The 27634-nt window shown below is 46.6% G+C and overlaps 1 protein-coding gene across 1 annotated transcript; it reads left to right on the top strand.

Moving 5' to 3' along the window:
* Positions 1 to 27634, top strand: LOC142256331 (C3a anaphylatoxin chemotactic receptor-like). The gene is made up of 3 exons (XM_075327960.1): positions 1 to 52; positions 2331 to 2394; positions 26680 to 27634. The coding sequence occupies exons 2-3, from the start codon at positions 2336 to 2338 to the stop codon at positions 27626 to 27628; spliced, it is 1008 nt and encodes a 335-aa protein (XP_075184075.1). The 5' UTR covers positions 1 to 52; positions 2331 to 2335; the 3' UTR covers positions 27629 to 27634.

The following is a 27634-nucleotide window of genomic DNA, read 5'->3' as shown; positions in this document are numbered from 1 at the left end:
GAATTCAATTGAAGAGGAAGCAAAGTAGCGAATGCAAAATCTTTTTCTTAATGTAAGTAGAAGAGATTCTAAAGTAAGAAATTGATGATTTTTTATGTTTCTAAATGAAATAAGCAATATATATATATTATACACTGTGTGCAGAATTATTAGGCAAATGAGTATTTAGATCCCATGATACTTTTTCTACATGTCGTCCTACTCCAAGCTGTATAGGCTGAGAGCCAACTACCAATTAAGTAAATCAGGTGATGTGCATCTCTGTAATGAGGAGGGGTGTGGTGTAATGACATCAACACCCTATATAACGTGTCCTTAATTATTAGGCAACTTCCTTTCCTTTGGCAAAATGGGTCAGAAGAGAGATTTGACGGGCTCTGAAAGGTCCAACATTTTGAGATGTCTTGCAGAGGGATGCAGCAGTCTTGAAATTGCCAAACTTTTGAAGCGTGATCACCGAACAATCAAGCGTTTCATGGCAAATAGCCAACAGGGTCGCAAGAAGCGTGTTGGGCAAAAAGGCGCAAAATAACTGCCCATGAACTGAGGAAAATCAAGTGTGAAGCTGCCAAGATGCCATTTACCACCAGTTTGGCCATATTTCAGAGCTGCAACGTTACTGGAGTATCAAAAAGTACAAGGTGTGCCATACTCAGGGACATGGCCAAGGTAAGGAAGGCTGAAAACCACCACCTTTGAGTAAGAAACATAAGATAAAACGTTAAGATTGGGCCAAGAAATTTCTTAAGACTGATTTTTCAAAGGTTTTATGGACTGATGAAATGAGAGTGACTCTTGATGGGCCAGATGGATGGGCCAGAGGCTGGATCAGTAAAGGGGACAGAGCTCCACTCCGACTCAGACGCCAGCAAGGTGGAGGTGGTTTACTGGCATGGGCTGGATTCATCAAAGATGAACTTGTGGGACCTTTTTGGGTTGAGGATGGAGTGAAGCTCAACTCTCAGACCTACTGCCAGTTTCTGGAAGACAACTTCTTCAAACAGTGGTATCCAACTACTCCTCAGCTTGGCTGGCCAGTAAAGGTCTAAAAGATGAAAAATAATGACATGGCCCCCTTGTTCACCTGATCTAAACCCCATAGAGAACCTGTGGTCCCTCATAAAATGTAAGATCTACAGGGAGGGAAAACAGTTCTCATCTGGAAACAGTGTCTGGAGGCTGCGATGGCTGCTGTTCGCAATGTTGATGTTGATAAACAGATTGAGCAACTAAAATAATCTATGGATGGTAGGCTGTTGAGTGTCATCATAAAGAATTGGCTATATTCGTCACTAATTTTTTGGGGTTTTGTTTTTGCATGTCAGAAATGTTTATTTCTAAATTTTGTGCAGTTATATTGGTTTACCTGGTGAAAATAAACAAGTGAGATGGGAATATATTTGGTTTTTATTAAGTTGCCTAATAATTCTGCACAGCAATAGTTATCTGCACAAACAGATCTTCCTAAGATAGCCAAATCTAAAAAAAAACATACTTCAACTTCCAAAAATATTAAGCTGTGATATTTATCAGTCTTCTGGATTGATTGAGAACATAGTTGTTGATCAATACTAAAAAAAATCCTCCAAAATACAACTTGCCGAATAATTCTGCACACGGTGTATACTAGGATGAGGCCCATGATGAGGACATACATACCAGGATGGGGCTTAGGATGAGATATATATATACCAGGATGGGGAACATATATACCAGGATGGGGAACATATAAACCAGGATGGGGAACATATATGCCAGGAAAAATACATATATATCAGGTTAAGGGACATATATACTAAGATGGGGAATATACATACCAGGATGGGTACATATTTATCAGGATGGGGCCTAGAATGGGGGACATGTATACCAGGATAGGAGCCATATACTAGGATGGGGGACATATACACCAAGATGAGGGTATATATACCAGGATGGGGACAAATATACCACGATGGGGGACATTAGTGCATAGTGAAGGCGGAAAAGGTGCCATGTGTATGTCTTTATTTGATTTAGAATATTACAAGGGCCCATATATCTCTACAAAATGAGAGGGAGGGGACAGGCTCAAACTTTGCATTGGGGGCCCATTGGATACTAGTTACGCCATTTGTAAGAGCTAAAATACCAAGGTGAAATAGTGAGCTTATTCTTTGTACTAGCCAACAAAAAAATAGATATTTCTAAATTATAGATAAGAGATTTTAATTGATGTTAGAATATGCGCATATTTTTCAATGAAGCCAGATGTGTTTAATGAAATTACAACTTCTTATTTATTTTTTACAATTTTTTAATAAGTAATATATTTATTTATTCTCTTTTAGGTACAATGGCTACCACCGAATTCAACCTGGATTTACTTAATATAACTCTGGATTATGATAACGAGTAGGTTTATGGTCCTCATTTATGATATTCTGGAAAAAATCAATGTAGACTTTATTCACTTTTACATCCGAGTCTTTGCCCTATACTGCAGGCAATGCTATATTTTCTGTCAAAAAATGGAAAGTCGGGGTATCTTGTCGCTTATTTTTTGTGTTTGAGCTTGTTTTTTTCATTATACCATTTTTGGGGTAGATGCAATGTTTTGATCGCCTGTTATTGCATTTTAAAGAAATGTTGCGGCAACCAAAAAAACATAATTTTAGCATTTCATTTGGAATTTTTTTCTCGCTACGCTGTGAACTGATCAGATTAATTGTTTTTATATTTTGATACATCGGGCATTTCTGAACTCAGTGATGCTAAATATGTATTATTTCTTTTTTTGACTGTTTATTTGGGTGATTTGGACTTTTAGATTTTTTATTTCTCATATTTTTTCAACATTAAAAATAGTTTTATCTATTTTACTAGTCACCCAAGGGACTTTCTGCTGGAATAGTCCGATCACCTGTGCTTTTCTGCTGATCAGAGCTGCAAGGCTTTGATCAGCAGAAATGCTCATTTGTTGTGAATGCTGGCATTTTGTTAGCTATCACAGGAAGTGAGTCATGGCAGCATGGCATCAGTAGAGTTGAGCGCGGTTCACGGTTCGTGGTTCTCCAGTTCGCGGTTCGAGTGATTTTGGGGGCTGTTCTAGATTGAACTAGAACTCGAGCTTTTTGCTAAAGCTCGATAGTTCTAGAAACGTTCGAGAACGGTTCTAGCAGCAAAAAGACAAGCTAATTCCTAGCTGGCTTTCCGCTGTAATAGTATAAGTCACTCTGTGACTCACACTATTATGAAATTTCAGTGTATAGTGTGCGAGAACAGCGCATTCAGATGACTGCTGTATGGTAATGGCGATCGCCATTTTTTTTTTTTTTTCCTTGTCTTCCTTCCCTAAGAGCGCGCGTGTAGTGGGGCGGGCCAGCATGTCAGCCAATCCCAGACGCACACACAGCTAAGTGGACTTTTAGCCAGAGAAGCAACGGCATGTATGATAGGATGTCCATGTCACATGTCCCTGCATTATAAAAACGGACATTTTCCTCCAGCACGCCATTATCTGCCTTCTGCGTCTTGGTGTCAGTCACCGCTGGCGTAGCTCTTGTCTCCGATACTGCTGTGTATGCTCTATACACAGCGCTATACAGAATAGGGATAGAAGTTTCTATTAGTCCTTGTAAGGGCTAATACCGGCAGGGTCAGAGCCATAGGTGACAGTCAGGTCCGTGAAAACAGATTTTAACAGCTACACAAGATGACAGCGTCTGTGTAGCTAAGTTCAGGGATTTCCTCGCTGCATTTCCCCATTAGGAGGGATAGAAAGGGAGGATTCCTTTCCTCTACCCAGAGACCCACAACCCTGCCACTGTACCCTCCTGACCTTTGCACACTCAAACTCATTGTTACTAAACCGTTATACTAGCAAACACTGAGGAAACTTAGTGGCATCCTAAAAGTGGCTGTTGGACTTCCATTAGTGTCCCACTGGTGCAAATCTATGTGCAGCACCTCTGCATTGCACACTCAAACTCATTGTTACTAAGTTATTATATTAGCAAATGATGAGTAAACTTAGTGGCATCCTAAAAGTGGCTGTTGGACTTCCATTAGTGTCCCACTGGTGCAAATCTATGTGCAGCACCTCTGCATTGCACACTCAAACTCATTGTTACTAAGCCATTATACTAGCAAACACTGAGTAAACTTAGTGGCATCCTAAAAGTGGCTGTTGGACTTCCATTAGTGTCCCACTGGTGCAAAGCTATTTGCAGCACCACTGCATTGAACACTCAAACTCATTGTTTACTAAGCCATTATACTAGCAAACACTGAGGAAACTTAGTGGCATCCTAAAAGTGACTGTTGGACTTCATTATTGTCCCACTACTGCAAAGATATTTGCAGCACCTCTGCATTGCACACTCAAGCTCATTGTTACAAAGCCATTATAATACCAAACACGGAGTAAACTTAGTGGCATCCTAAAAGTGGCTGTTTGACTTCCATTAGTGTCCCACTGGTGCAAAGCTATTTGCAGCACGTCTGCCTGCATTTCACACTGAAACTCATTGTTACTAAGCCATTATACTAGCAAACTATGCTGCCAGTTTAAGGGCCATAGTTGCATTGTCAGGGATAAGTATTGTTGTTTATTCTGCTGTTAATAAAGCTAGACCACCGCTGAAATCTACACCACCTCTCAATTTTTACTACCACATTTTAAGTGCACAATCTTGTTGCAATCAAAATGAGTGGCAAAATGACAGATGCTGTTGAAAAGGGGAAGAGGCGTGTTGGAAAAGGAAAAAAAGGGTTTGTCCGTGGGGAAGGTGGCAAAGCTCCATTATCATCTGCTGAAGATAGACCATCTTCCAGCAAAAGTAAGATGTCTGCTGCTTACCGTGGACAATCCGATGTGCTCCCTTTTTTATGGACACGAACAACTGGAACAAAGGTAGATGATGGCCAAAAAAGGAAAATGCTTGAATGGATCTCAAGTGGTCCAACAAGTGCCCTCTCCGCCACCTCAACTACCGCATCCAAAAAATACCAGTCCTCTGAGTTGTCAGCCCAATCACACTTGCTTTCTCCCAGCTCTGAAGTCTCCATCCGCCCTGCACAGTATGGTAGAACTGAGATGGCTGAGTCTGCAGAGCTGTTCAGTCACACTATAGCCTGGGAATCAGAAGACTGCTCCCAAGCTCCAGTGAGTACAGACCAAGAAATGGTCTACAGTGATGCCCAGAACCTTTGTGACTCTGATTCAGGCCGTGAGGACCAAGTTTCTGAGCATATTGTTGACCCTTTTCCACAAACTGTAACACCTGTTGTTATAGACAATGAGGAACATACTGATGACGATGAGACGCAGATACCAGATTGGGATGACAACTTAAATATTCGGTCAGGGCAAGAAGAGGCTCGGTCTGAGGGTGAGGGGAGTGCAAACACAACAATTGATGAGGAAGTTCAAGATCCCACCTACTGTCAACCCACAGTCAGGCACTCGAGGAGGTCAACAGAGGCGGTGGAGGAGGATGCAACCGACGACGAAGTTACCTTGCGCCTTCCTGGACAGAGTCGGAGCACTGGTAGCACGTCTACAACTGAATCCTCAGCCACCACTCTGCCTCTGAGCACTAGTCGGGGTGGATCAGCAGGTCGCATGCCCTCTAAGCCTTGCCGAGCCTGGTCCTTTTTTGACATAGCAAAAGATCGCCCAAATTATGTGATCTGTAAAATTTGTCGGGAATCTGTAATTAGAGGGCAAAACCTCAGCAGTTTGACAACTTCTTCCATGAATCGTCACATGAATAAATATCATATGTCCCAGTGGGAAGCTCACCGTGCTGCAATGCGGCCTAGCGGAGAGAACCATCCACCGCCTGCCCCTTCCAGTGCATCCGCGCGCTCTTCATCTTCTAGGACTGTGCAGACAGCTGTCACACCTGGTTTTCCACGCACAACTTCCACCACTGTAACCGCAACAGGCAGTTTGCTTGGTAGGTCGTCAGTTGGTTTGGAAGGGGAAACAAGTGCGTGTGTACAGCTCTCTCAGACATCGATAGCACCAACGTTGGATGAAGGCAACATCATGTCTACGCCTGCACTTTCCTCACAAACCTGCATTTTTCCAGGGACACCCTACTCAACACTGTCTACACACAGCAGCCAGATCTCTGTCCCTCAGATGTGGACAAATAAAAGGCCATTTCCTGCGACCCATGACAAAGCTAAGAGGTTAAGGAATAACGTTTGGAACTCCATTCTATGTCTGAACTGGGTGCAAAAAACCTAAAAAACATCACTATGGGGAGATAAGGTATGCACACCAGTGACTATGGAAGGGGAATACATGGAATAGCAGAAACTGCTGTGTGAATACTGACATGAAAAATTCAATAGCTTTTTGTAAGAATGAAATGTGAAAAATGGAACCTGCATTACTGCCATGAATATATGAATAAAGAGAAATTTAGCTACTGAATTGATCAATGCAGAAGAGCCCCAACACTACGCCAAAGTATTTCTCTACGTTGGGGTCCCTAGCTTGTGTGTGTCCTCTCATGCAGTTAAAAAACTTACCGTGTATGGGACGCTGAGACCCAGGCTATATATGCGTATAATGTGGATTGGCAATAGGTGTGTATGGGGAGGGTTCACAAACGAAAAACTACTAACATTAAGGAATAACGTTTGGAACTCCATTCTATGTCTGAACTGGGTGCAAAAAACCTAAAAAACATCACTATGGGGAGATAAGGTATGCACACCAGTGACTATGGAAGGGGAATACATGGAATAGCAGAAACTGCTGTGTGAATACTGACATGAAAAATTCAATAGCTTTTTGTAAGAATGAAATGTGAAAAATGGAACCTGCATTACTGCCATGAATATATGAAAAAAGAAATTTAGCTACTGAATTGATCAATGCAGAAGAGCCCCAACACTACGCCAAAGTATTTCTCTACGTTGGGGTCCCTAGCTTGTGTGTGTCCTCTCATGCAGTTAAAAAACTTACCGTGTATGGGACGCTGAGACCCAGGCTATATATGCGTATAATGTGGATTGGCAATAGGTGTGTATGGGGAGGGTTCACAAACGAAAAACTACTAACATTAAGGAATAACGTTTGGAACTCCATTCTATGTCTGAACTGGGTGCAAAAAACCTAAAAAACATCACTATGGGGAGATAAGGTATGCACACCAGTGACTATGGAAGGGGAATACATGGAATAGCAGAAACTGCTGTGTGAATACTGACATGAAAAATTCAATAGCTTTTTGTAAGAATGAAATGTGAAAAATGGAACCTGCATTACTGCCATGAATATATGAATAAAGAGAAATTTAGCTACTGAATTGATCAATGCAGAAGAGCCCCAACACTACGCCAAAGTATTTCTCTACGTTGGGGTCCCTAGCTTGTGTGTGTCCTCTCATGCAGTTAAAAAACTTACCGTGTATGGGACGCTGAGACCCAGGCTATATATGCGTATAATGTGGATTGGCAATAGGTGTGTATGGGGAGGGTTCACAAACGAAAAACTACTAACATTAAGGAATAACGTTTGGAACTCCATTCTATGTCTGAACTGGGTGCAAAAAACCTAAAAAACATCACTATGGGGAGATAAGGTATGCACACCAGTGACTATGGAAGGGGAATACATGGAATAGCAGAAACTGCTGTGTGAATACTGACATGAAAAATTCAATAGCTTTTTGTAAGAATGAAATGTGAAAAATGGAACCTGCATTACTGCCATGAATATATGAATAAATATTTTCATATATCATCATATAATCACAATCATATATTCATGGCAGTAATGCAGGTTCCATTTTTCACATTTCATTCTTACAAAAAGCTATTGAATTTTTCATGTCAGTATTCACACAGCAGTTTCTGCTATTCCATGTATTCCCCTTCCATAGTCACTGGTGTGCATACCTTATCTCCCCATAGTGATGTTTTTTAGGTTTTTTGCACCCAGTTCAGACATAGAATGGAGTTCCAAACGTTATTCCTTAATGTTAGTAGTTTTTCGTTTGTGAACCCTCCCCATACACACCTATTGCCAATCCACATTATACGCATATATAGCCTGGGTCTCAGCGTCCCATACACGGTAAGTTTTTTAACTGCATGAGAGGACACACACAAGCTAGGGACCCCAACGTAGAGAAATACTTTGGCGTAGTGTTGGGGCTCTTCTGCATTGATCAATTCAGTAGCTAAATTTCTCTTTATTCATATATTCATGGCAGTAATGCAGGTTCCATTTTTCACATTTCATTCTTACAAAAAGCTATTGAATTTTTCATGTCAGTATTCACACAGCAGTTTCTGCTATTCCATGTATTCCCCTTCCATAGTCACTGGTGTGCATACCTTATCTCCCCAAAGCTAAGAGGTTGACTTTATCCCTCTGTAAGCTCTTGGCTACCGAAATGCTGCCTTTCCGCCTGGTGGACACACAGGATTTTAGAGACCTTATGTCTGTCGCTGTGCCCCAGTACCAGATGCCCAGTCGCCACTACTTCTCTAAGAAAGGTGTGCCCGCGCTACACCAGCATGTCGCAAACAACATCACCGCTTCCTTGAGAAACTCTGTGTGTGAACGGGTGCATTTTACCACCGATACTTGGACCAGTAAGCATGGACAGGGACGTTACATGTCGCTGACTGGGCACTGGGTAACTATGGTGATAGATGGTGAAGGGTCTGCTGCACAAGTCTTGCCGTCCCCACGACTTGTGTGTCAATCCTCTGTCTGCCCAAGTTACGCCACTGCTTCTGCCTCCTCCACCTCATCTGAGTCCTCCACCTCTGCCCCAAGCCTACCTGGTCAGGCCACCAGCGTTCTCACTGCGCAGAAGGAATCACGCACCCCTCATTACTATGCTGTCAGCAGAGCGCAACGACATCAGGCGGTCTTTAGCTTGAAATGTCTTGGAAATAAGAGTCACACAGCGTCTGAGTTGTGGGCAGCTCTGGAGACTGAGTTTAATAAATGGTTGTCTCCACTCAACTTGCAGCCTGGTAAGGCCGTGTGCGACAATGCTGCAAACCTGGGTGCGGCCCTTCGCCTGGGCAAGGTGACACACGTGCCTTGTATGGCTCACGTGTTGAACCTTGTTGTCCAGCAATTTTTAACACACTATCCCGGCCTAGATGACCTTCTGAACAGGGCAAGAAAACTGTCTGCTCACTTCCGCCGTTCAACCACCGCTGCTGAGCGACTTGCATCGTTCCAGAAGTCTTTCGGCCTGTCGGTTCATCGCCTCAAATGCGATGTGGCGACACGCTGGAATTCGACTCTCCACATGTTACAGCGACTGTGGCAGCACCGCCGAGCCCTGGTGCAATACGTCATGACGTATAGCCTGGGCCAACGAGATGTAGAGGTGGGGCAGATCACCCTGATGGAGTGGTCTCAGATCAAGGACCTATGCACCCTTCTGCACAGTTTCGACATGGCGACGAATATGTTTAGCGCTGACAATGCCATTATCAGCATGACAATTCCAGTCATTTACATGCTGGAGCACACGCTAAACACTATTCGGAGTCAGGGGGTGGGACAACAGGAAGGGGAGGAACTACAGGAGGATTCATATGTGCAAGAGACAACAACATCACCAAGGTCCAGACGTTCATCATCACCAACGCAGCAGGCATGGGACCATGGGGGACAGGGATCAACAAGGGCGCATGGTAGCAGGCGAAATGTTGAGGAAGGTGCAGGAGAACATGAAGAAATGGATGACGAACTGTCCATGGACATGGAAGACTCAGCGGATGAGGGAGACCTTGGTCAAATTTCAGTTGAAAGAGGTTGGGGGGAGATGTCAGAGGAAGAAAGAACGGTTAGCACCTCTATGCCACAAACACAGCGTGGACTTAGTCCGCATGGCTGCGCAAGACACATGAGTGCCTTCTTGCTGCACTACCTCCAACAGGACCCTCGTATTGTCAAAATTAGAAGTGATGATGACTACTGGCTTGCCACACTATTAGATCCCCGGTACAAGTCCAAATTTTGTTACATAATTCCTTCCATAGAAAGGGACGCACGTGTGCAGGAGTATCAGCAGAAGCTGTTACTCGATCTTAGCTTGGCTTTTCCACCAAACAACCGTGCAGGTAATGAATCTCCCAGTTGTAACTTGACAAACATGGGACGGTCTCGTCATCTTCAACAGTCTACCCGTACCAGTAGCACCGTATCTGGTGCTGGTAACAGCAATTTTATTGAATCTTTTTATAATTTTTTTATCTCCAAGGCGTAAGTGGAGAGCTCTGGCCATTTTTCAAGATTTGAAGCCCAAAATGAGCAAGGCTCCATTTGCAAAGTCATGGCATCGATGTTCATTTGGAGATACTCCTGTATCATCCTCTCCAGCCGTTGACTATGTGTCAGACTTGTTGTCTCTAGTGGCCTTGCAAAGGAGGGTCTACAAAAATTATGAAAAGATTCAATAAAATTACTGTTACCAGCACCAGATACGGTGCTACTGGTACGGGTAGACTGTTGAAGATGACGAGATGGTCCCATGTTTGTCAAGTTACAACTGGGAGATTCACTCCCTGCACCTGCACGGTTGTTTGGTGGAAAAGCCGAGCTAAGATCGAGTAACAGCTTCTGCTGATACTTCTGCATACGTGCGTCCCTTTCTATGGCTGGAATTATGTCACAAAATTTGGACTTGTACCGGGGATCTAATAGTGATGCAAGCCAGCAGTCATCATCACTTCTAATTTTGACAATACGAGGGTCATGTTGGAGGTAGTGCAGCAAGAAGGCACTCATGTGTCTTGTGCAGCCATGCGGACCAAGTTCACGCTGTGTTTGTGGCATAGAGGTGCTAACCGTTCTTTCTTGCTCTGACATCTCCCCTCAACCTCTTTCAACTGAAATTTGACCAAGGTCTCCCTCATCCGCTGAGTCTTCCATGTCCATGGACAGTTCGTCCTCCATTTCTTCATGTTCTCCTGCACCTTCCTCAACATTTCGCCTGCTACCATGCACCCTTGTTGATCCCTGTCCCCCATGGTCCCATGCATGCCGCGTTGGTGATGATGAACGTCTGGACCTTGGTGATGTTGTTGTGTCTTGCGCATATGAATGCTCCTGTAGTTCCTCCCCTTCCTGTTGTCCCACCCCCTGACTCCGAATAGTGTTTAGCGTGTGCTCCAGCATGTAAATGACTGGAATTGTCATGCTGATAATGGCATTGTCAGCGCTAAACATATTCGTCGCCATGTTGAAACTGTGCAGAAGGGTGCATAGGTCCTTGATCTGAGACCACTCCATCAGGGTGATCTGCCCCACCTCTGCATCTCGTTGGTCCAGGCTATACGTCATGACGTATTGCACCAGGGCTCGGCGGTGCTGCCACAGTCGCTGTAACATGTGGAGAGTCGAATTCCAGCATGTCGCCACATCGCATTTCAGGCGATGGACCGGCAGGCTGAAAGACATCTGGAGCGATGCAAGTCACTCAGCGGCGGTGGTTGAACGGTGGAAGTGGGCAGACAGTTTTCGTGCCCTGTTCAGAAGGCCATCTAGTTAATAGGATAGTGTGTTAAAAATTGCTGGACAACAAGGTTCAACACGTGAGCCATAATGTCAGGGCCAGGTGGACGGGCAGACCCAGGAGGTGGATCCACTGGGCCGAACTCCTAGATGGTGGTAAGGGGTCCGGTAGCTGTAGCACTATAGGCAGCAGAACAGTCCGTGCACAGGAGTATAACGGAGAAGTCCCTGGGACTACGGAGTCACTGGTGGTAGTCCGGGTGACGCAGCTCAGGTTCGGAAGCCGAGAAGATGTCAGGCGGGGTCCGGAACCTTTGGAGCGAGATGACAGGTCACCGCAGGGATCCGAGATGGTACGTAGTGTCAGGATGGCAGATGGACTGCGTTCGGGGTTCGGGATTCGGTCTGGACCGGATGGCGAGGCAGGCACGGCTCTACAAGAGAGATAGGTGAGTATATACACATATACACCAGGAGACCTGACTCCTAGCTTAAGAAACACGAAGATCAGGCCCCGCCCCCTTGGACATAAACCCCCTTTATACCCTGTATCTGTTTTGCATCATTTCCTGTTAATGGACGCTGGCCCTTTAAGAAAGGGTCAATGACCGCGCGCGCGCCCTAATGCGCATGCGCGCGGCCCGAGTGCCAGAAGCCAGAGCAGGAAGCTGCGAGGAGGAAGCAGCAGGGCCAGGATGGGGCTGTGAAGCCGACGGACGCCGGGTGCGGGGACCAGGTTGCTGGGGACGCGCTGGCAAGGGGTGCTGGAGAGCGGGGAGCGGCGGTGACCGGACCAAGGAACCGGGAAGCGAGACGGTGGACCCGGGGAGCGTGACAGGTGAGCCGGAGGGCAGCACAGGGGACCCGGGGAGCGTGACAGTACCCCCCCCCACGCCCCCCTCCCCGCAACCGGGACAGGAAGGCACGGATCAGCGGAGTACCCACATTCTCCCGGGGCTCCCAGGACCTATCCTCAGGACCATACCCTGCCCAGTCCACCAGGAAGAACTGTCGACCCCGTACGGTCTTCATGGCCACGATATCCCTTACCGCATAGATGTCGTCATCGGCAATAGGTGGAGGAGCCGAACTGGCAGCAGCGGAGAAGGGACCCAGGACTACCGGCTTGAGCAGGGAGACGTGGAATGAGTTGGGTATCCTCATCGTGGCCGGGAGCTGTAGCTTGTAGGAGACCTCATTGATCTTGTTGAGGACTTTAAACGGCCCGATGTAGCGAGGACCCAGCTTGTAGGATGGTATCTTCAATCGGACGTACTTGGATGCAAGCCAGACTAGATCTCCAGGAGAGAAACACGGAGGATCCAGACGTCTCTTGTCTGCGTGTCTTTTCATCCGCAGGGAAGCACGCCCAAGGGACGCCTTGACAGAGTCCCAAATGGTTGCAAAGTCACGGGCTACAGTATCAGCAGCAGGGACATCCGAAGAAGGGGATACAGGCAATGGGACGGAGGGCTGAAGTCCGTAAACGACATGGAAGGGAGAGCTGGAGGATGACTCACTGATGTGGTGGTTATGGGAGAATTCAGCCCAAGGAAGAAGCGTGGACCAGTTGTCGTGATGGGCGTTGACATAGTGACGTAAGAAAGAGGTCAATATTTGATTGACCCTCTCCACTTGGTCATTAGACTGAGGATGGTATGCAGATGAAAAGTCCAGAGTCACTCCCAGATGGTTGCAGAGAGCCCTCCAGAAGCGGGAGGTGAACTGAGTTCCTCTATCGGATACGATGTGAGATGGAAAGCCATGCAAGCGGAAGATGTGATGTATGTAGGCGTCCGCGAGTTCCTGAGCAGAGGGCAATCCAGCCATAGGGACGAAATGAGCCATTTTAGAGAATCGATCCACCACGACCCATATGACTGTGTGTCCGGAGGACAATGGCAAGTCTGTAATAAAGTCCATCGCTATGTGTTGCCACGGAACTGAAGGTATCGGCAGAGGCAGAAGACGGCCATATGGCAGGTGTTTGGGCGTCTTGTTCCTGGCACAAGAGGAGCAGGCAGAGACAAAAGCAGCGACGTCCGTGCGAAGGGATGGCCACCAGTAATGGCGTACAATCGCACCCCATGTTCTCTTCTGACCAGCATGACCGGCTGTTTTCAAGGCATGACCCCAGTGTAACACTTTTTGCCTGTCTGTCTCAGAGACATAGGTCTTCCCGGGCGGTATCTGGGCCAGGGTGACAGGGGCCACCGGAATGATTTTGCTAGGACAGATGATGGGTTGGGTAGTCTCCTCCTCCTGCTCCATGGGCATGAAAGACCTGGACAAGGCATCAGCGCGTACAATCTTGTCCGCGGGTCGGAAATGGAGCTGGAAATCAAACCTGGCAAAGAATAAGGACCACCTGGATTGCCGTGGGTTCAGTCGCTGAGCAGACCGCAGGTATTCCAGGTTCTTGTGGTCCGTGTAAATGATAACGGGGTACACTGCTCCTTCCAGAAGGTAGCGCCATTCCTCCAGAGCCAGTTTGACTGCCAAGAGCTCTCGGTCACCGATGGTGTAGTTGCGTTCAGGCGCTGAGAAGCTCTTGGAGAAGAATCCGCAAGTCACCATCTTCCCGGAGGAGGACTTCTGCATGAGCACTGCTCCGGCTCCTGAGGAGGAGGCATCCACCTCCAAGGTGAACTGGCGGTTTAACTCCGGACGGTGAAGTACAGGAGAGGAGGCAAATGCCCGCTTCAGCGAGCCAAACGCGGCGTCGGCCGCAGGTGACCAGTCCTTTGGATTAGCCTCCTTCTTGGTCAAAGCGGAGAGAGGAGCAGTCAGAGCCGAGAAGTGAGGGATGAACTGGCGGTAGTAGTTGGCGAATCCCAGGAAGCGTTGGATTGCCTTCAGTCCAGAAGGAGGAGGCCAGTTGAGAATGGAGGAGACCTTCTTTGGATCCATCTGCAGTCCGGTATCAGAGATGATGTACCCCAGGAAGGGGAGAGAAGACTGCTCAAAGACACACTTCTCATACTTCGCGTACAGACGATTCTCTCTCAGTCTTTGTAGAACCAGCTGCACGTTCTCTCTGTGGGTCTGGAGGTCCGGAGAGAAGACAAGGATGTCATCCAGATATACTACCACACAGACGTAAAGAAGGTCCCGGAAAACGTCGTTCACCAGTTCTTGAAAGACGGCTGGGGCGTTACACAGGCCGAAGGACATCACGCAGTATTCATAGTGCCCATCGCGCGTATTGAACGCGGTCTTCCATTCGTCCCCAGAGCGGATGCGTACCAGATTGTAAGCACCCCGAAGATCCAGCTTGGTGAACACACGAGCTCCTCTAAGCCGGTCAAACAATTCAGGAATGAGCGGCAGAGGGTACTTGTTTTTTACGGTGATTTGATTCAAACCCCGGTAGTCTATGCATGGGCGTAAGTCGCCCTCTTTCTTCTTGACAAAGAAGAAACCTGCTCCAGCAGGAGAGGAGGATCTCCGGATGAATCCCCTTGCCAGGCTCTCTGTGATGTAAGTAGACATGGCCCTTGTTTCGGCTGGAGACAATGGATATATCCGTCCTCGAGGTGGTGTAGTTCCAGGGAGCAGGTCGATGGCACAATCGTAAGGACGATGTGGCGGAAGTACCTCGGATTCCTTTTTATCAAAGACGTCTGCAAAGGACCAATAGGCCGAGGGCAGCCCCGGTAGGTTCTCTGGAACCGGAGGTCGTCGGATGGGTTGTATGGTCTTCAGGCACTTCTCATGGCACGAAGAGCCCCATCGGGTGATTTCGCCAGTGCCCCAGCTGACTGATGGTTCGTGTGTCCGCAACCAGGGAAGTCCCAGCAGGATTTGATGGGACATGTGTGGGAGGACGTAGAGAGCGATGTTCTCGGTGTGCAGGGCACCGATACGCAGTTCCACCGGCTTGGTGATCCAGGAGATGGTGTCAGAGAGGGGTCTCCCAACCACAGAGGCAATCACGAGGGGCTTGTCGAGTGGAGTAACAGGCACCTGGTACTTGTCCACCGTGGCCTGCTGGATGAAATTGCCTCCTGCCCCGGAATTGAGGTATGCCTCAGCCGTGAACCGCGTCTCTCCCGTTGTCACTTGCACAGTCCACGTAACCGGGTCTGAGAGAGTCCCAGCACCTAGGGTGGCCTCTCCTACCAACCCTAGGCTTTGGAGTTTCCCGGCCTCTCAGGACAGGAGCGTAGCAGGTGTGTGTCCTCTCCGCAGTAAAAGCAGAGGCCCTTGGCGAGCCGCTCAGCTCTACGTTGTTCAGACTGCCGCACTCTGTCGATCTGCATGGGCTCGTGGACGGGGACCCCAGCTTTCGAAGACTGAAGTACGGTGGGCTTCTGCGGAGGAGAGGAATGCCGTACCGGTCGTCTCTCACGGGACACTTCCTTGAATCGCTCCTGAAAGCGGATGTCCACTCGAGTCGCAAGGGCGATCAGGGCATCCAGGGTGGTCGGTACGTCACGACCCGCCAGCTCATCTTTAATTCGCCCCGAGAGTCCTTCCCAGAAGACGGCGGTTAGGGCCTCGTTGTTCCACCCGAGTTCCGAAGCCAAGGTGCGAAACCGGATTGCGTATTGGCCCACCGTCAGAGTCCCCTGACGCAGCCGGAGAAGAGACGAAGCAGACGTGGAGGCGCGTCCGGGCTCATCAAAGGTGCCACGGAATGCCTGCAGGAAGTCCTGGATGTTCGTGGTCACAGGATCCCCCTTCTCCCACAAGGGGTTCATCCACGCCAGTGCCTCACCCTCTAGATGGGACATGATGAAGGCGACCTTGGCTTGATCAGAGGCAAACAAATGCGGCAGCTGCGTGAAATGGAGGGAGCATTGGTTTAAGAATCCCCTGCAGGTCTTGGGGTCTCCGGCGTACCGGGGTGGTGAGGCCAAACGAAGTCTGGAAGTATCTGAAGAAGTCGCCACGGGAGCTGGAGCCGTGGCTTGACTAGTGGAGGCCCGGGATGCTGAAGACGTGACTGCCGCTTGTAGCGTGTTCAGGCGGGCGTCCACAGAAGACATAAATTGCAGCATGTGGGTCTGAGTCTCACGCTGGCGTGTGAGTTCCTCCTGTACGGCTGCTAGTGCTGCAGCGGGATCCATTGCCTGATCTTACTGTCAGGGCCAGGTGGACGGGCAGACCCAGGAGGTGGATCCACTGGGCCGAACTCCTAGATGGTGGTAAGGGGTCCGGTAGCTGGAGCACTATAGGCAGCAGAACAGTCCGTGCACAGGAGTATAACGGAGAAGTCCCTGGGACTACGGAGTCACTGGTGGTAGTCCGGGTGACGCAGCTCAGGTTCGGAAGCCGAGAAGATGTCAGGCGGGGTCCGGAACCTTTGGAGCGAGATGACAGGTCACCGCAGGGATCCGAGATGGTACGGAGTGTCAGGATGGCAGATGGACTGCGTTCGGGGTTCGGGATTCGGTCTGGACCGGATGGCGAGGCAGGCACGGCTCTACAAGAGAGATAGGTGAGTATATACACATATACACCAGGAGACCTGACTCCTAGCTTAAGAAACACGAAGATCAGGCCCCGCCCCCTTGGACATAAACCCCCTTTATACCCTGTACCTGTTTTGCATCATTTCCTGTTAATGGACGCTGGCCCTTTAAGAAAGGGTCAATGACCGCGCGCGCGCCCTAATGCGCATGCGCGCGGCCCGAGTGCCAGAAGCCAGAGCAGGAAGCTGCGAGGAGGAAGCAGCAGGGCCAGGATGGGGCTGTGAAGCCGACGGACGCCGGGTGCGGGGACCAGGACGCTGGGGACGCGCTGGCAAGGGGTGCTGGAGAGCGGGGAGCGGCGGTGACCGGACCAAGGAACCGGGAAGCGAGACGGGGGACCCGGGGAGCGTGACAGGTGAGCCGGAGGGCAGCACAGGGGACCCGGGGAGCGTGACACATACAAGGCACGTGTGTCACCTTGCCCAGGCGAAGGGCCGCACCCAGGTTTGCAGCATTGTCGCACACGGCCTTACCAGGCTGCAGGTTGAGTGGAGACAACCATTTATTAAACTCAGTCTTCAGAGCTGCTCACAACTCAGCCGCTGTGTGACTCCTATTTCCAAGACATGTCAAGCTAAAGACCGCCTGATGCCGTTGCACTCTGCTGCCAGCATAGTAATGAGGGGTGCGTGATTCCTTCTGCGCAGTGAGAACGCTGGTGGCCTGACCAGATAGGCTTGGGGCGGAGGTGGAGGACCCAGATGAGGTGGAGAAGGCAGAAGCAGTGGCGGAACTTGGACAGACAGAGGATTGACACACAAGTCGTGGGGACGGCAAGACTTGTGCAGCAGACCCTTCACCATCTATAACCATAGTTACCCAGTGCCCAGTCAGCGACATGTAACGTCCCTGTCCATGCTTACTGGTACAAGTATCGGTGGTGAAATGCACCCGTTCACACACAGAGGTTCTCAAGGAAGCGGTGATGTTGTGTGCGACATGTTGGTGTAGCGCGGGCACACCTTTCTTAGAGAAGTAGTGGCGACTGGGCATCTGGTACTGGGGCACAGCGACAGACATAAGGTCTCTAAAATCCTGTGTGTCCACCAGGTGGAAAGGCAGCATTTCGGTAGCCAAGAGCTTACAGAGGGATAAAGTCAACCTCTTAGCTTTGTCATGGGTCGCAGGAAATGGCCTTTTATTTGTCCACATCTGAGGGACAGAGATCTGGCTGCTGTGTGTAGACGGTGTTGATTAGGGTGTCCCTGGAAAAATGCAGGTTTGTGAGGAAAGTGCAGGCGTAGACATGATGTTGCCTTTATCCAACGTTGGTGCTATCGATGTCTGAGAGAGCTGTACACACGCACTTGTTTCCCCTTCCAAACCAACTGACGACCTACCAAGCAAACTGCCTGTTGCGGTTACAGTGGTGGAAGTTGTGCGTGGAAAACCAGGTGTGACAGCTGTCCCCACAGTCCTAAAAGATGAAGAGCGCTCGGATGCACTGGAAGGGGCAGGCGGTGGATGGTTCGCTCCGCTAGGCCACATTGCAGCACGGTGAGCTTCCCACTGGGACATATGATATTTATTCATGTGACGATTCATGGAAGAAGTTGTCAAACTGCTGAGGTTTTGCCCTCTACTAATAGAACCATGACAAATTTTACAGATAACATAATTTGGGCGATCTTTTGCTATGTCAAAAAAGGACCAGGCTAGGCAAGGCTTAGAGAGCATGCGACCTGCTGATCCACCCCGACTAGTGCTCAGAGGCACAGTGGTGGCTGAGGATGCAGTTGTAGATGTGCTACCAGTACTCCAACTCTGTCCAGGAAGGCGCAAGGTAACTTCGTCGTCAGTTGCATCCTCCTCCACCGTCTCTGTTGACCTTCTCGAGGGCCTGACTGTGGGTTGACAGTAGGTGGGCTCTAGAACTTCCTCATCAATTGTTGTGTTTGCACTCCCCACACTCTCAGACCGAGTCTCTTCTTGCCCTGACCGAATATTTAAGTTGTCATCCCAATCTGGTATCTGCGTCTCATCGTCATCAGTATGTTCCTCATTGTCTATTACAACAGGTGTTTCAGTTTGAGAATAAGGGTCAACATTATGCTCAGAAACTTGGTCCTCACGGCCTGAATCTGAGTCACAAAGGTTCTGGGCATCACTGCAGACCAATTCCTGGTCTGTACTCACTGTAGCTTGGGAGCAGACCTCTGATTCCCAGTCTATAGTGTGACTGAACAGCTCTGCAGACTCAGCCATCTCAGTTCCACCATACTGTGCAGGGCGGATGGAGACTTCAGAGCTGGGAGAAAGCAAGTGTGATTGGGATGACAACTCAGAGGACTGGTGTTTTTTGGATGCGGTAGTTGAGGTGGAGGAGAGGGCACTTGTTGGACCACTTGAGATCCATTCAAGCATTTTCTTTTTTTGGCCATCATCTACCTTTGTTCCAGTTGTTCGTGTCCATAAAAAAGGGAGCACATCGGATTGTCCACGGTAAGTAGTAGACATCTTACTTTTGCTGGAAGATGTTAATGGAGCTTTGCCACCTTCCCCACGGTCAAACTTTTTTTTTCCTTTTCCAAAACGCCTCTTCCCCTTTCCACCAGCATCTGTCATTTTGCCACTCATTTTGATTGCAACAAGATTGTGCACTTAAAATGTGGTAGTAAATTGAGAGGTGGTGTAGATTTCAGCGGTGGTCTAGCTTTATTAACAGCAGAATAAACAACAATAATTATCCCTGACAATGCAACTACGGCCCTTAAACTGGCAGCATAGTTTGCTAGTATAATGGCTTAGTAACAATGAGTTTGACTGTGCAATGCAGAGGTGCTGCACATAGATTTGCACCAGTGGGACACTAATGGAAGTCCAACAGCCACTTTTAGGATGCCACTAAGTTTACTCAGTGTTTGCTAGTATAATGGCTTAGTAACAATGAGTTTGAGTGTGCAATGCAGTGGTGCTGCAAATAGCTTTGCACTAGTGGGACACTAATGGAAGTCCAACAGCCACTTTTAAGATGCCACTAAGTTTTCTCAGTGTTTGCTAGTATAATGGCTTAGTAACAATGAGTTTGAGTGTGCAATGCAGTGGTGCTGCAAATAGCTTTGCACCAGTGGGACACTAATGGAAGTCCAACAGCCACTTTTAGGATGCCAATAAGTTTACTCAGTGTTTGCTAGTATGGCTTAGTAACAATGAGTTTGAGTGTGCAATGCAGAGGTGCTGCACATAGGTTTTCACCAGTTGGACACTAATGGAAGTCCAACAGCCACTTTTAGGATGCCACTAAGTTTACTCAGTGTTTGCTAGTATAATGGCTTAGTAACAATGAGTTTGAGTGTGCAATGCAGAGGTGCTGCACATAGATTTGCTCCAGTGGGACACTAATGGAAGTCCAAAAGCCACTTTTAGGATGCCACTAAGTTTCCTCAGTGTTTGCTAGTATAATGGCTTAGTAACAATGAGTTTGAGTGTGCAATGCAGAGGTGCTGCACATAGGTTTGCACCAGTGGGACACTAATGGAAGTCCAACAGCCACTTTTAGGATGCCACTAAGTTTACTCAGTGTTTGCTAGTATAATGGTTAGTAACAATGAGTTTGAGTGTGCAATGAAGAGGTGCTGCACATAGGTTTGCACCAGTGGGACACTAATGGAAGTCCAACAGCGACTTTTAGGATGCCACTAAGTTTACTCAGTGTTTGCTAGTATAATGGCTTAGTAACATTGAGTTTGAGTGTGCAATGCAGAGGTGCTGCACATAGGTTTGCACCAGTGGGAAACTAATGGAAGTCCAACAGCCACTTTTTGGATGCCACTAAGTTTACTCAGTGTTTGCTAATATAATGGCTTAGTAACAATGAGTTTGAGTGTGCAATGCAGAGGTGCTGCACATAGGTTTGCACCAGTGGGACACTAATGGAAGTCCAACAGCCACTTTTAGGATGCCACTAAGTTTACTCAGTGTTTGCTAGTATAATGGCTTAGTAACATTGAGTTTGAGTGTGCAATGCAGTGGTGCTGCAAATAGCTTTGCACCAGTGGGACACTAATGGAAGTCCAACAGCGACTTTTAGGATGCCACTAAGTTTACTCAGTGTTTGCTAGTATAATGGCTTAGTAACAATGAGTTTGAGTGTGCAATGCAGAGGTGCTGCACATAGATTTGCACCAGTGGGACACTAATGGAAGTCCAACAGACACTTTTAGGATGCCACTAAGTTTACTCAGTGTTTGCTAGTATAATGGCTTAGTAACAATGAGTTGGAGTGTGCAAAGGACAGGAGGGTACAGTGGCAGGGTTGTGGGTCTGGGTAGAGGAAAGGAAGCCTCCCGTTCTATCCCTCCTAATGGGGAAATGCAGCGAGGAAATCCCTGACCTTAGCTACACAGACGCTGTCATCTTGTGTAGCTGTTAAAATCTGTTTTCACTGACCTGAATGTCACCTATGGCTCTGACCCTGCCGGTATTAGCCCTTACAAGGACTAATAGAAACTTCTATCCTTATTCTGTATAGTGCTGTGTTTAGAGCGTACACAGCAGTATCGGAAACAGGAGCTGCGCCAGCAGTGACTGACACCAAGGACGCAGAAGGCAGATAATGTCGTGCTGGAGGAAAATTTCCGTTTTTATAATGCATGGACATGTGACATGGACATCCTATCATACATGCCGTTGCTTCTCTTGCTAAAAGTCCACTTAGCTGTGTGTGTGTCTGGAATTGGCTGACATGCTGGCCCGCCCCACTACACGCGCGCGCTTAGGGAAGGAAGACAAGGAAAAAAAAAAAAATGGCGATCGCCATTATCCAAACACCAGTGATCTGAATGCGCTGTTCCCGCACACTATACACTGAAATTTCATAATAGTGTGAGTCACAGAGTGACTTACACTATTACAGCGGAAAGCCAGCTAGGAATTAGCTGTTTTTTTGCTGCTAGAACCGTTCTCGAACGTATCTAGAACTATCGAGCTTTAGCAAAAAGCTCGAGTTCTAGTTCAATCTAGAACATTCCCCAAAATCACTCGAGCCTCGAACTGGAGAACCACGAACCGCGCTCAACTCTAGAGCTGGGATCAGGAAAGACTTTGCTACCTACCCCGGTGTCATCCTGGGAACTGTTAAGTATGGCGTATTTTTGATTGTGCTTGATGCAATTCTATCTGTGAAGTGTACAACTGGGGCACAAGTGCTGCCACTGATGGGGTGTCTGTGTGGCCCAATTTTTGGAAAAAAAAGGGAGACTCCGCTTGGAGTAACCCTTGCTGTGTTTTTTAAAAGGAGCCAAGATGAACAGATCTGGGATCAGCAAAGACTTTGCTACCTACCTCGGTGTCCTCCTGGGGATGGTTAAGGATGGTGTATTTTTGAATGTGCTTGATGCAAATCTAGCTGTGAAGTGTACAACTGGGGCACAAGTGCTGCCACTGAATGGGTGGGTGTGTGTGGGGACCAATTTTTGGAAAAAAGGGAGACTCCGCTTGGAGTCACCTTGCGGTGTTTTACATGATTTTAGAAGGGCATGCCATGCCTATGTTTGTGTCTCCTCCTCTTTTTCCTTGTCCAGCTCTTTTGTTTTCGCATGAGTATATGTCCTTGTCACTTTCCCATGTGTTTGTGTTGTGTTGTGAGTTGTTTGTCACCTTTTGGACACCTTTGAGGGTGTTTTCTAGGTGTTTTTATTTGTTTGTGATTGCCTGCCATTGTTTCCTATGTGGTTCGAGTGGTTCGTCGAATGTTCGCCGAACTGAACTCGAAGGAGACCTCCGTTCGACGAACTGAACTCGAGCCGAACCGCGACCGGTTCGCTCATCTCTAGTCATCAGCTAACCCCACGCTACTGTGACAACACATTGACACCACTTGATCACATCAAGCGATCGCCTATGGCGGTAGGGAATAGTGCAATTCATGCCGTAGCCATTTAAATTGTGCTGTCAGTATTTGACAGTACGATCTAAGGGGTTAACAGGCATAGGTGGTGAATATCTTATCCACTTGTGCCTGTTAAACACACATTAATTTCAAAAAAGGAAGAGAATGGAGTAATTACACATATTGTGAATGCAAAAATATAATTTATTCAAGACACCAAACAGAATTGAAGACAAACATTGGACATGAATTTAAAAGGATGCAGTGTTACAGTGTGTTGAAATACACTATGATGCGGAGGTTTTACACATGCTGTTATGGTTATTGTACAAAAGAGTAAAATCATATGATTAATGCTGATCTTAATGCAAAGTATGGTCATACAGATTTTGCACAATTCATTTGCCGTGGGGTAAATACTTTTGTCTTTATCAATAATAGTGGCTCATATTAGTTCCATACGTAACTTTATTGACATATTTATACCTTAATTGCAATCCTATAGCCTATAGGAACTAATATGAGCCACTATTATTGATAAAGACATAAGTATTTACCCCACGGCAAATGAATTGTGCAAAATCTGTATGACCATACTTTGCATTAAGATCAGCATTAATCATATGATTTTACTCTTTTGTACTATAATCATAACAGCATGTGTAACACCTCCGCATCATAGTGTATTTCAGCACACTGTAACACTGCATCCTTTTAAATTCATGTCCAATGTTTGTCTTCAATTCTGTTTGGTGTCTTGAATAAATTATATTTTTGCATTCACAATATGTGTAATTACTCCATTCTCTTCCTTTTTTGAAATTAATGGCTTGAGGAGTTAGCATAAAATATCAGATAAAATGAAAATCTGGATTTATTGTGTACTAACTGTTAAACACACATGTCTGCTGATCAGATTAGCAGACATGTGCGGGGATTAACTCAGGCTCGCCGCCGGAGCCCGAAGTCATCGGAGGCAGGCGACCAGTGACGTACCAGTACGTCCTTGGTCATAAAGAGGTTAAAGGGAACCTGTCAGAGGAAATATGCACCCAGAACCACGAGCAGTTCTGGGTGCAAATCGCTAATCACTGCCTAACCGTCCCTGTATCTAGTAGCAAAGATAAAGGGATCTTTACAAAAAAGTATTTTATGATATGCTAATGAAGCCAGTGACTAGTCCCATGGGTGTTACTTCCCCTGACTAGTCCGCCTTCTTACCATGGTAGCATGCCCACAGGGGCATGCTAACATGCTATTCAATGCAGCATCACCAGCGGTGATGTGCATACCTGTGTCCACTGTCTCCATTATTCAAAAGTCCCCGGCAATTTCAGTCATGCGCACCAGACATCAGTGAAGCCGAGACACGAATACCCGGCTTCATAATGCGCATGACAGGAAGTGCCGGTACTTCTGAACAGCGTAGACAGTGGACACAGGTATGCGCGTTACCTCTGGTGATGCTGCATTGAATAGCATGTTAGTATACCCATGTGGGCTAATGTGTGGCTAACAGGCTTGGGTGGATCAGAGATCCACCTGCGCCTGCTTACCCCTTAAATTGCGCTGTCAAATACTCACAGCATGATTTAAATGGCCATGGCGAGGATCATGATGTTCCCTGTTGCCATCAGCGGCCTTGTGACGTGATCACGGGGTACCAATGGGTTGCCCGTAACCCCTGATGCTAGCATGACGTATTTCCTGTGAGAGCTGACAGAGCGCAGGAACTCTGCATTTCTGCTGATCAAAGCGAAGCTGCGCTGATCTGGAAAAATGAATAGGTGATCAGACTGTACAGTGATAAAGTCCCCTAGGAGAACTAGTAAAATAAGTAAAATAAACTACATTAAAAAAAAAAAAAGATATGAAAAATAAAGGATCCTAAAAGTTCAAACCACAAGCCATTAAAAATAAAATAGTAAAAAATACACATATATTTGGTATTGCCATGTTCATAAATGCCTGATCTATAAACATATAAAATTAATTAATCTGATCGGTACACCAAAATTACGTTTTTTGGTTGCCACAAATTTTTTTTAAATTGCATTAAGAGGCGATTAAAAAATAGCATCTACATAAAAATTGTATAATTAAAAACGCCAGCTCAAGACGCAAAAAATAAGCCATCACTGAGTCCCAGGTCAACAAAATAAGATTGCTATAGGTCTCAGAAAATGGCATCAAAAGCGCCATTCTTTTTTTAGACAAACTTTTGAATTTTTTAACCCCCTTAGATAAAAAGTAAAAGTATACATGTTTGGTATCTACGAACTCGGACCAACCTGAGGCATCATAAGGACTCCTTAGTTTTACCATATAGTTAACAGGGTGAATAAAAGATCCCCAAAACCATTGCGCAATTGCACTTTTTTTTGCAATTTCTCCACACTTGAATATTTTTTTCAGTTTTCTAGTACATTATATTGTAAAACTAATGCTTTTATTCAAAATTACAACTCATTCCACAAAAAACAAGCACTCATATGGCAATATTAACTGTGATGGTGGAATATGGAGGGTTGTGTATCATGTTGAGTAGGTTTGTATTTTAGGCGTGGTTCACTGTCCATTCTGTGTATTCCTTATGTGTACATTGTATTGTCTGTACGTAATCACCCCCTGTAGTGTTTCTGTCCCTAAGTCTGGGGGAGGGGGCCTGGATCCACCTAAACTCTCATCTTACCTGGGGGATTAGTCAGTATGTTTGGGAACTTCAAGAGTGAAGCAGGAAGATTCATCCTCTGGGGCAGAAGCTGCGGCTCCCCAGAGAGACCTGGACACTTATCGCTTACTGGACTATATACGTGTTTTTGGACAATTTTTACCCTCTGTTTGGTGGATTATGTTATGGACCATTTGATTTGCTTGGAATAAATGTTCTTTGGATTGCTCATCCATTTCTCGCTCTGTTGATTGTGTGATATGGGAGAAGGACCCCGTCAAATTAACAAAAAAATAAAGAAAGCAATGGCTCTTGGAAAAAAGGGAGGTAAAAATGAAAATGAAAACCGGAAAATCGCTGAGGGGGGTGAAGGGGTTAAATCTGGATGATATTCAATATGTGTCTCTAAAGGAGGCTTTACATGCAGCAATATCGTTAGCGATGTCGCTGGTGAAAGCACCCACCCCTGTCGGATGTGCGTCACGGGCAAATCGCTGCCTGTGGTGCACAACATCGTTAGGACCCATCACATGGACTTACCTGCCTAGCAACATCGCTGTGGCTAGTGAACCGCCTCCTTTCTAAGGGGACAGTTCGTGCGGCGTCACAGTGACGTCACACGGCAGGCGGCCAATAGAAGAGGAGAGGCGGAGAGCAGCCGCATCTCCGTCAATCCCACCTCGTTGCCGGAGGACGCAGGTAAGCTATAATTCGTCATTCCCAGGGTGACACACATAGCTATGTGTGCTGCCTCGGTAACGACGAACAACATTTTTTTAAAATGAACGACGTGCCAACGATGGACGATTTGGTGAGTATTTTCCATCGTTAACGGCCACTCATTGGTGTCACATGCAACGACGTTGCTAACGATGCAAGATGTGCGTCAAGGAATATATATCGTTAGATATGTCGTTGCGTATAACGGGGCCTTAAGCCTTACAAGGTAATTCCTCACCACGAAAATTGCAGAGATGCAAGAAAGTGCTTACAACTAGTAAAGAAATTGAGAATAGAGGTATAATGAACACTTAGTCCATCCACTTCAAAATTGTGGAATATGCTAAAATGACCTAACAGTACATTGCGACTGTACTTTAGCACTTTGGTGTTTTCTCCCTGTTCTCAATGTATTTTCCTGTGTACAAAGCAAATATTAATTAAAATATAAATTTTTCATAATCCTAACTTCTTCCTTCTTCTGTCTTATAAGGTCATTTTATGAAAACTCAACTTACTGCTTCAGTTGTGAGAACGTTTTGCAGAAGATGTCGATTACTTTATACTCCATAATTTTTATTCTCGGGATTATCGGTAATGGATTAGTCATCTGGATTGCCGGATTCAGGATGAAGAGGACAATCAGTGCCGTGTGGTTCCTCCACCTGGCCATCGCGGACTTCCTTTGCTGTGCATCTCTGCCTCTGAGAATTACTGACTGGTTTTACTATTTATCCGAAGAGTTGCCAAAACCTTTTTGTATATTTAGCATAATTCTATTTAGCCTAAACATGAGCGCCAGTGTTCTCCTCCTGACGGCCATGAGTGTTGACCGCTGGGTGTCCGTCATGTGGCCATTCTGGGCCAAAGTTCATAGAACCTGTAAAAAAGTGAGAATCATTGCAGGAGTCATTTGGGTGTTTAGTTTGCTCTTGACCAGTTTAATTTTTTACTTACACAACTTTTATTCTCTTGATTTATATGAGTGGTGTCTACTTGATGTCCATGATAGTGTCACATATGTTGATACTCAACGCACCATTAATATAATCAGATTTGTAATAATGTGTGTGATCCCTTTTCTCATCATCGTCACCTCTTATGTCACCATTTTCTACAAGATTAGAAAAAGTAAGAGATCCCAGAGATCTCAGAGATCCTCCCGGATCATCACCGCTGTTATATCGTGTTTCTTCATCTGCTGGTTTCCATATTACATCTTCCCACTAACACCCATGTATTATGGATCTGACATCCAATTCTTTACAGCAAATACTATTGTTTTCAATCTGGCTTGTCTTAACAGTTGCATTAATCCAATCATTTATGTTTTTATGGGTCAAGGTTTTAAACAAAACTTTTTCAGATCCATCCTCTTCAGACTCGAAAGAGCTTTAAATGAACATCCTAATGACCAATGCAAAAAGAAAGAAGATTTGTAAACATAT

This window comes from Anomaloglossus baeobatrachus, chromosome 11, assembly GCF_048569485.1.
Source record: "Anomaloglossus baeobatrachus isolate aAnoBae1 chromosome 11, aAnoBae1.hap1, whole genome shotgun sequence".
NCBI lineage: Eukaryota > Metazoa > Chordata > Amphibia > Anura > Aromobatidae > Anomaloglossus > Anomaloglossus baeobatrachus.
This window is presented reverse-complemented; position numbering and strand designations above follow the sequence as displayed.